Source organism: Eriocheir sinensis, chromosome 2, assembly GCF_024679095.1.
Source record: "Eriocheir sinensis breed Jianghai 21 chromosome 2, ASM2467909v1, whole genome shotgun sequence".
In the NCBI taxonomy this organism is placed as follows: domain Eukaryota; kingdom Metazoa; phylum Arthropoda; class Malacostraca; order Decapoda; family Varunidae; genus Eriocheir; species Eriocheir sinensis.
In genome coordinates, this window is record NC_066510.1 from 13,726,598 (window position 1) to 13,736,597 (window position 10,000).

The window sequence follows — 10,000 nt, forward strand, 5'->3', positions numbered from 1 at the left end:
CCTCCACGACCCCCGTCCTTCCTTCCTTCCTTCCGTCCTTTCTTCCTGCCTGCCTCCCTTCCTTCCTTCCTTCCTCCCTCCATGCCCCCCTTCCTTCCTTCCTTCCTTCCTTTCTTCCTGCCTGCCTCCCTTCCTTCCTCCCTCCATGCCCCCCTTCGTTCCTTCCATCCTTCCTTCCTTCCTTCCTTCCTTCCTTTCTTCCTGCCTGCCTCCCTTCCTTCCCTCCTCCCTTCATACCCCCCTTCCTAGCTTCCTTCCTTCCTTCCTTCCTTCCTCCCTCCCTGCCTGCCTCCCGTCCTTCCTTCCTCTCTAAATGCTCTCCTTCCTCCCCTTCTTCCTGAACGCCTCCCTTCCTTCCTTCCTCCCTCCATGCTTCCCTTCTTTCCTTTCTTTTCTTTCCTTCCTTCCTTCCTATCTTCCTACCTGCCTCCCTTCCTTTCTTCATTCCTCCATCTCCCTTCCTTCCTTTTTTTCTTCCTGTCTTCCTTCCTTCCTTTCTGCCTCCCTTCCTTTCTTCCTTCTTTCATGCCTTCCTTCCTTTCATTTTTTCTGACTTTCTCATTTACTCAATTTCTTTCTCCTGTCCTTTCTTTGTTCGTTCGTTTGCCCATTCTTTCCTTCCTTCCTCCCTTACTTTCTGCTTTCCTTCCTTCTTTCCTTCCCTAATTACTTACTTTCTTCTTTTCTTCCTTATTTCTCCTCCTCCTCCTCCTTCTGTTTGGACCATTTCAAATATTTCTTACAATTTACCTCGCATGTTTATTGAAATTAATCTATCCCTATTTATCTATCTATATTTATCTATCGATCTACTTATCAATTTAATATTACGACCTTAAATTTTCGATCACCACCACCACCACTACCACCAACACCACATCCAACAACAACAACAACAACAACAACAACAACATCATCATCTTGCATCCTTCCATCTTGCAGTGAGTCAGTGGCGGCGGCGGCGGAACAGACTCCCCGCCGCCACCACACTCCCTGCACCCCCCCCCACCCACCCACCCCCTCTCTCTCTCTCTCTCTCTCTGCTATTCATTTATTCAGTATTACATAATCATCAGTTACTTAATAGATGACACAAATTATATGGAACAAAGAAAAAAAAACGTGAAAAAAATGCGTAAAAAATAGCGTGGAAAGAAGCGGATAAGGTGTTAAATTCTTTCTTAAATTCCACATGCTTCCCTTATAACTACTATTTTCTTTGCCCTCTCGCCGCCATACTATCCCTAATAGATAAAGTTAATATATTGAATGTGTGGATAATGGATGAAAGTCAGTAACAATCTACCTATCTGGATATCTATGTATCTTCCTATCTATCTATCTATCTAGTCGTTAACCCGTAGAAGTGGTTCATTGAAAGCTCGTAGGGACCGGGGTATGTATGGCTAAATGAAGTTGTTGTAGCTGATGTCAAACGAATGGCTTAAGAAGGGAGAGCTTGCGATATGGGAAAAAGGAATGGTGTAGGAAGGAAGAGCTTGTGGTATGAGCGAAAGGAATGGCCTAGGAAGGGAGATCTTGTGATACGGGCGAAGGAAATGGCCTAAGAAGAGAGAGCTGGTAATATAGGGGAAGGAGATGGCCTAAAAAGTAAGAGCTTAAAATATGGGCGAAGGGAATGGCCTAGGAATGGAGAGCTTGTGATATGGGCGAAAGGAATGGCATGGAAAGGGAGAGCTTGTGATACGGGCGAAGGGAATGGCTTAGGAAGGGAGAACTTCTGATATAGGGGAAGGGAATGGCCTATGAAGGGAGAACTTCTGATATAGGGGAAGGGAATGGCCTATGAAAGGAGAACTTGTGATAAGGGCGAAGGGAATGGCTTAGGAAGGGAGAATTTGTGATATAGGGGAAGGGAATGGCCTATGGAGACCTTGCGATAAGGGCGAAGGAAATGGCTTAGGAAGGGAGAGCTTGTGATATTGGCGAAGGCAATGGCATGGGAAGGGAGAGCTTGTGATAGGGGCAAAGAGAATGACCTATGAAGAGAGAGCTTGTGATAGGGGCGAAGGGAATGACCTATGAAGAGAGAGCTTGTGATAGGGGTGAAGGGAATAGCTTAGGAAGGGAGAGTTTTATAATAGGAGCGAAGGGAATGGCCTAGAAAGGGAAAGCTTATGATACAGGGGAAGGGAATGGCCTCCTATGAAGGGAGAACTTGTGATAAGGGTGAAGGGAATGGCTTAAGAAGGGAGAACTTGTGATAAGGGAGAAGGGAATGGCCTATGAAGGGAGAACTTGTGATAAGGGAGAAGGGAATGGCTTAAGAAGGGAGAACTTGTGATATAGGGGAAGGGAATGGCCTATGAAGGGAGAACTTGTGATAAGGGCGAAGGGAATGGCTTAAGAAGGGAGAACTTGTGATATAGGGGAAGGGAATGGCCTATGAAGGGAGAACTTCTGATAAGGGCGAAGGGAATGGCTTAAGAAGGGAGAACTTGTGATATAGGGGAAGGGAATGGCCTATGAAGGGAGAGCTTGTGATAAGGGCGAAGGGAATGGCTTAGGAAGGGAGAACTTGTGATATAGGGAAAGGGAATGGCCTATGAAGGGAGAACTTGTGATATAGGGGAAGGGAATGACCTATGAAGGGAGAACTTGTGATATAGGGGAAGGGAATGACCTATGAAGAGAGAGCTTGTGATAAGGGCGAAAGGAATGGCTCAGGAAGGGAGAACTTGTGATATAGGGGAAGGAAATGGCCTATGAAGGGAGAACTTGTGAAAAGGGCGAAGGGAATGGCTTAGGAAGGGAGAACTTGTGATATAGGGGAAGGGAATGGCCTATGAAGGGAGAACTTGTGAAAAGGGCGAAGGGAATGGCTTAGGAAGGGAGAACTTGTGATATAGGGGAAGGGAATGGCCTATGAAGGGAGAACTTGTGAAAAGGGCGAAGGGAATGGCTTAGGAAGGGAGAACTTGTGATATAGGGGAAGGGAATGGTTTAGGAAGGGAGAACTTGTGATATAGAGGAAGGGAATGGTTAAGGAAGGGAGAGCTTGTGATATAGGGGAAGGGAATGGTTAAGGAAGGGAGAGCTTGTGATATAGGGGAAGGGAATGACCTATGAAGAGAGAGCTTGTGATATAGGGGAAGGGAATGACCTATGAAGAGAGAGCTTGTGATATAGGGGAAGGGAATGACCTATGAAGAGAGAGCTTGTGATATAGGGGAAGGGAATGGTTTAGGAAGGGAGAGCTTATGATATAGGGGAAGGGAATGGCCTATGAAGGGAGAGCTTGTGAAAGGGGAAGGAATGGCTTATGAAGAGAGACCTTGGGATATAGGGGAAGGGAATGACCTATGAAGAGAGAGCTTGTGATATAGGGGAAGGGAATGACGTATGAAGGGAGACCTTGTGATATAGGGGAAGGGAATGACCTATGAAGAGAGAGCTTGTGATATAGGGGAAGGGAATGACCTATGAAGAGAGATCTTGTGATATAGGGGAAGGGAATGACCTATGAAGAGAGAGCTTGTGATATAGGGGAAGGGAATGACCTATGAAGAGAGAGCTTGTGATATAGGGGAAGGGAATGACCTATGAAGGGAGAACTTGTGAAAAGGGCGAAGGGAATGGCTTAGGAAGGGAGAACTTGTGATATAGGGGAAGGGAATGGCCTATGAAGGGAGAACTTGTGATAAGGGCGAAGGGAATGGTTTAGGAAGGGAGAGCTTGTGAAATAGGGGAAGGGAATGACCTACGAAGAGAGAGCTTGTGATAAGGGCGAAGAGCAAACTCGACCAAGCTACAGGCAAGAGCCCTTGTGTTATTGTTCCTAAAACTGCCTCTCTTGTCTGTCTAGCTTTCTCTTTATGTTTGTTTGTCTGTCTGTCTGTGTTTTATCTTCCTCCTCCTCCTCCTCCTCCTCCTCCTTTCCCCATCGCAAGGAGTCTGCAGCATATTTGATCAGTAACAACATCAACAACAACAACAAAAGAAACAACAACAATAAGATGTAAAGGACCAACAGCAGCAGTAGCAGGAGGAGGAGGAGGAGCAGGAGGAGGAGGAGGTACAAGAAGAACCTAAAGACCAAAAAAGGGAAAAAAGAAGAAAAAGGAAAAAACGACAAAAAAATAACAAGGAGAGAGAGAGAGAGAGAGAGAGAGAGAGAGAGAGAGAGAGAGAGAGAGAGAGAGAGAGAGAGAGAGAGAGAGAGAGAGAATAACAACTAGCAAGGGGACATAATGTAGAAGTTGCAGGCAGACATGAGCAAGGGGAGGAGGAGGAAAGGAGGGAGGGAGGGAGGAGGTAGAAAGTGGAGAAGAAAGGGAGAAAGGAAGGGAGGAAAGGGAAGAACAAAAAGAAAAGGGAGGGTAAAAAAAGAGGATAAATGGAGGGAGACGGAAAGAGTTGAGTAAGAAAGAAATAACGAAGAAAAAGTAAAAGAAAACATTAAAATAGAATTATAAGCAAAAAATAGCAAGGAAAGGAAAACATAACAAAGGGAAAGGAAAATAAAAAAGGAAAACAAGGAAAGAAGAGGGAGAGAGAGGAACAGGAAAGGAAACGAAACGGAAAGAAAAAATAAAAGAACGATAAAAAAAAGAGGGAAAGAAAAAGAGGAAGAGACATAAGAAAACGAAAGAGCAAGCGAGAAAAAAAAAGATGAGGCGAAAAGAAGGATAAGGATAAGAAAAGGAAGCAAAGAAGGAAGGAGAGAAGGAGAGAAAGAAGGAGGAGGAGCTAGCTAGTATGGGATGCGGGATATCGAAGAAGGGAAAGCAGGAACGAACGTACGAACTAGCAACCAGCCTTCTCCTCTCCCTCCCCAACCCCCAATCCCCCCACCCCACCCCACAACCACCACCAGCACCGCCTCAGCCTCCAGCCCGCCAGCCAAGGAGACAGAGCGGCGCCGTCTACCTCGAGCGGAGACAGCGGCTGCCACTGAAGTCATATATAAACTGTCTCCCGCAGATGCACAGGGCACTCGGCTCACACTGTCTTCTGCAGCGCCCCTTCAGGCCTATACCAGCACGGCGCCTGCACGGGGTAGCTGATGTGGGTGCAGGATGGGATGATGGAGTGCTAGGATGGATTCAAGAGACGGGGTAGGAAAAGGGGATAGAAAGGGATGGGATAGGGTGTAGGATGAGGAAAAACTGGGAAAGGAAGGGAAGGGAAGGGAGGGGAATGGAAGGGAAGGGAATGGAAGGGAAGGGAATGGAAAGGAAGGGAGGGGAGGGGAGGGGAAGGGAAGGGAAGGGAAGGGAAGGGAAGGGAAGGAATAGAAGGACAAGAAAGGGAGGGAAAAGGAAGGAAAAGGAATGGAAGGGAATATGAGAGTAGGAGAGGAAAGGGAAAGGGAGAGATAGAAAGGGGTGGGATTGCAAGGGATGGAATAGAAAGAACACGAAAGGGAAAGAAATACAAGGGAAGGAAAGTCTTGGATAAAAAGGACAGGGAAGATAAAGGGAACGGAAGAGATAGAAAGATATGGGATATAAAGGAGAGGCAAAGAAAACAAAGGAAGGGAAAAGAAGGAATGAAAAGGAATAGGGAAGAATAGGAGAGTAAAGGAAAGGAAAGGAAAGGAAAGGGAAGGGAAGGAATGAGAAGAGAGGTGTTGTGAAGGGAATATGTATGTATGTATGTATATATGTATGTGTATATATATATATATATATATATATAGATATATATATATATATATATATATATATATATATATATATATATATTTATGTATGTTTGTCTGTTTGTATATATATATATATATATATATATATATATATATATATATATATATCTATATTTATGTGTGTGTGTGTGTAGGTTTGCGTGTTTTTACTTGAGACACACACACACACATCTCTCTCTCTCTGGCGCCATAGGATTTTCACCGCCGCCGCAATCACCACCACCATTACCACTCAACACCACCACCACCACCACCACCAGAGAATAACAACCTAAATAATTATCTTTCACATTAAATTAAGATACGACACTTTTCTATTCGTTCCATCGTAAAGACACTGTATAGCCCAATGTTAGCCCTTGTTTCCGTGGCTGAGATAAGGGAGGGGTAGTTTTGCTGTCACCACGAGAGAGGACACGGCAGAAATAACACGATAACAGTAAAAGAAGAGAATAACAGAAAGAATAACAGCAGAGATGATCCATGTCTGCTCATCGAGGGGACTCTGTTTGGGTCTATATCATGTTCTTTATTTTACCTTGATGCCCTTTCTTGGACCTCAGTAATAATAATAATAATAATAATAATAATAATAATAATAATAATAATAATAAGAATAAGAAGAAGAAGAAGAAGAAGAAGAAGAAGAAGAAGAAGAAGAAGAAGAAGAAGAACTCCCTATCCATTAGAACTAGCTGAAAAAACGCTCTCCTCGCCCTGCCTAACTAACCTGCGTCCTGCCTGCATATTCCCAATCTCTACGGCTATGTGGTCCCTGAACAAAGACGCTCGGCTGTAGCTTCGAAACTAATCACGGGAAAATACTCTACTTATGATTCCCACTCAAAATTACCCTGAGTGACTCCTACTAAACCTAACCTAACCTAACCTAACCTGACCTGTTCAAGAGTGGGCGCCACGTACCCACACCGAGAAGGGAAATACGCGCCCTGCATAACTCTGCCAATTCACGTCCCTCAAATTACCACAGTGTCTTGATCTTCTTTTTCCTCTTTGCTATCCTCGCTCCACATGCTCCCAATCTTCCCTATCTTCCCTAACTCTTGGTCGCTAAAGTTTGAACGACATTTCGCTGCCCTGTGATACTAGACTGGTGTAGAAATGGGAACTGTGATAAATTAATAATCGACGGGAATGTAATAAATCAAAACGATGGAAATGTTAAATACAAAACGTTAAAAGGAGAGATGAGTATTTGTTAACCAGTTTAGCTCCCAAGAAAAAACTAAAGGGGCTATTACACTGGGCAAATTTTCCGTGGATCTTCAGTCAAACCACGATTTCCGCTGGCGTGTTTCTTATATTTCCGTGGTTTTCTGACGTGTCCACGATCTTCCAAAGCTACGGTAGATTTCACAGAAGGACGACGGTATTACTCACCATCATCATCAGCAGCAATAACAAGAAACAAATGAAGACCACGCTAGCAGAAATCATGGTTTGACTGAAGATCCACGGAAAATTTGCCCCTTAACCTACACATAACACCTCGATATGCATTTCAATCCTCCGGCTAATCTCCTTTGTGGCTTCTGGAAATTGTTGTTGTTGGAGCCAAAAGCGTCTGAGAATACGGGCCTGTGAAAGCAACTAATCCCAATGTACTGTTACCTTATACTGCCATCTTTTCTTGTCCACTTTCCTCTCCCTCAACCACCAAAGCACTGCCTGAAATGCCCAACTCCTCCTTACACATCGCTATCCTTCACTAACAACCTTGCTCAGTCTTGTTGCCATATCTCCTCTGCTATCCTCTCTGTTATCCTATGTGTTATTCTGCTATCGTGTTATTTCTGCCTTGTTCTCTCTCGTGGTGGCAGCAAAACTAACCCTCATTTATCTCAGCCACAGAAACACGGGCTAACATAGGGCTATAAGGTGTTCTTCATTGTTTTCATTAAGTGCTTCCCTTTCCTGTTGTTCTCTCATCGTGTTATTTCTGCCTCGTACTCTCTCGTGGTGGCAGCAAAACTAACCCTCCCTTATCTAAGCCACAGAAACACGGGTTAACATAGGGCTATAAGGTGTTCTTGTTTTCATTCAGTGCTTCCCTTTCCTGTTATTCTGTCATCGTGTTATTTCTGCCTTGTTCTCTCTCGTGGTGGCAGCAAAACCAAGCCATACTTATTTTGGCCGCAGAAACACCGGCTAACACAGGGCTATATTGTCTTCTCCCTCATTGTTTTCATTCAGTGTTTCCCTCTCCTTCGCCGGGTCCTCGTGTGACGTTGCTGGTCAAACTCAGTCTAATCAATACCTAGTGACGTCATGGGTTGGCCGCGGCAAGGTGCCAGATGCGGGATGATGCAGCGTTCAGCCCACAACATAGCAAGGCCCGTTCTCTCTCCCTCTCTCGCTCTCACTTTTGCTCTCTCGCTCGCTTTCGCTGGCTCTCTCTCTCTTGGCTGATACACGCAGAAGCTGTATGTGCCTGTGTGTGTGTGTGTGTGTGTGTGTGTGTCCTTCCTTCCTTCCTTCCTTTTTCTTTATTTAATTGTCTGTGTGTCTGTTTATGTCTGTATCTGTCTCCTTCCTCGTCACGTCTCTACACACACACACACACACACACAAGGGGAGGAGGGGGAGAATGAGGGGAGGGGAGGGGAGGGGTGGTGAGGGAGGGAAATTGAAGGAGCCTTTCAAGATTAAGAACTGCCAAAGGGATGTCACAGTTCCATTCACCCCTTCCCCCCTCCCCCACCCCCCCTCCCACCCCCCACCCCCTCTTCCTTTTTCCAGTCCCTTCCTTGCCTTATTTTCTACCTTCTCATCTAATCTCTCCTCCCCCCCCCCCCCCGTTGCCTCCCACTCACCCTACTTCCACCCTTCCGTTCCCTCTTCCCCTCTCCCCTCTCCCCTCTCTTCTCAATCTCCTTCCTCCATCAACTTCCACCCACGCCCACTCCCACTCCCACGCCCACTCTCTCTCTCTCTCTCTCTCTCTCTCTCTCTCTCTCCTTCATGCTGCTGACTGATTGGTTCGTTGACTGGACTTTTTTTTTTTTTAACTGATCTCCTCCTCCTCCTCCTCCTCCTCCTCCTCCTCCTCCTCTGACTGACTGACTGACTGATTGGACTTTCCACACAACCATTCTCACATTACTCCTCCTGCTCCTCCTCCTCCTCCTCCTCCTCCTCCTCCTCCTCCTCCTCCCTCCCCCTTTCACTCTTCCCCTTCTGTCTTATCTTCCTCCCCCTCGCATGTTAGTTTCCTCTCTCTCTCTCTCTCTCTCTCTCTCTCTCTTCCACCTCACCACCTACCACCCAAGACCCTCCACCTATGCATCCACCCCCCCACACACTTATTCAAACACTAATTCACTCTTCCACCTACTTATAATCCACCAAAAAGTAGCTACTAACTCATCCGCTCACCCTTCCACTCATCCCCCTATTCAATCATCCACCAATCCCTTCACAATTCATCTTATTTGACTTAGTCCACCACTCATCCACCCAGAGGTTTCCACCTACTAAGAATTCACTAATCCGGAGCCACCAAGTCCACTCAACCACCTTATTCATCCACTTATAGTTCACAATCACCTCTAGAGCTCACCCAAACTCCCGTCATCCACCACACAAACCTTACAGTAACCACCAAGCCAATTCAGCCACCCTCACCCACCACCACCTCCACTTCTCACCCAAACCATTGTCATCCGCCACTCAACCACACAGTAACCACCAAACTCACCGTCTCATCCTCCTCATCCACCAGTCCACCCAGCAGGAGGTTACCCCCCATTAAGCAGTTTCATTTGGTATTGTTTTTGTGTCCCTTCTTTCTTTTTTTTATTATTATCATTCTCATTTTACTGTCATTTTCTTTTCTTTTTTTTCCTATCCATGTCTGCTCATCGAGAGAACTGAGGAAGAAGAACAAGAGGAACAAGAAGAAAAACAAGAACAAAAAGAACAAGAACAAAAAGTACGAGAACAAGAACAAGAAGAACAAGAACAAAAATAATAAGAACAAGAAGAACAGGAATGAGAACAAAAAGATCAAGAGAAAGAAAAATAAGAAGAAAAAACAAAAACAGGTACAAGAACAAGAAAACAAAGAACAAAGAAGAACAAGACCCAGAGATCGACTAACGAGCTCCGAAATCGCCCTCACCGGAAGAACAGGTAACAGCAACACTCCCTCACCCCTACCACAATCACGAGTCCAGCACGCGATCAATCAAACAAACCCCGCTGATGATAGACAAAACCCTCCACTCACCTTATTGGACCTGAGGGAGACTTTACCCCCACAGCGAGCGCAGCAGCGGACGTTACAGTAGTTGCAAATGTGGCCCACGCCGT

At 45.5% G+C, this 10,000-nt stretch overlaps 1 protein-coding gene across 9 annotated transcripts in view; it reads right to left on the minus strand.

Moving 5' to 3' along the window:
- Positions 1 to 10,000, minus strand: part of LOC126999677 (regulating synaptic membrane exocytosis protein 1-like) — a 119,829-nt gene that overhangs the window by 93,249 nt on the left and 16,580 nt on the right. For all 9 annotated transcript variants that reach the window (XM_050862450.1, XM_050862405.1, XM_050862414.1 and 6 more), the window contains exon 2: positions 9,918 to 10,000. This exon is cut by the window's right edge and continues 122 nt beyond it. In XM_050862450.1, the coding sequence (XP_050718407.1) occupies positions 9,918 to 10,000 (83 nt within the window). The remainder of the gene's footprint in view (positions 1 to 9,917) is intronic.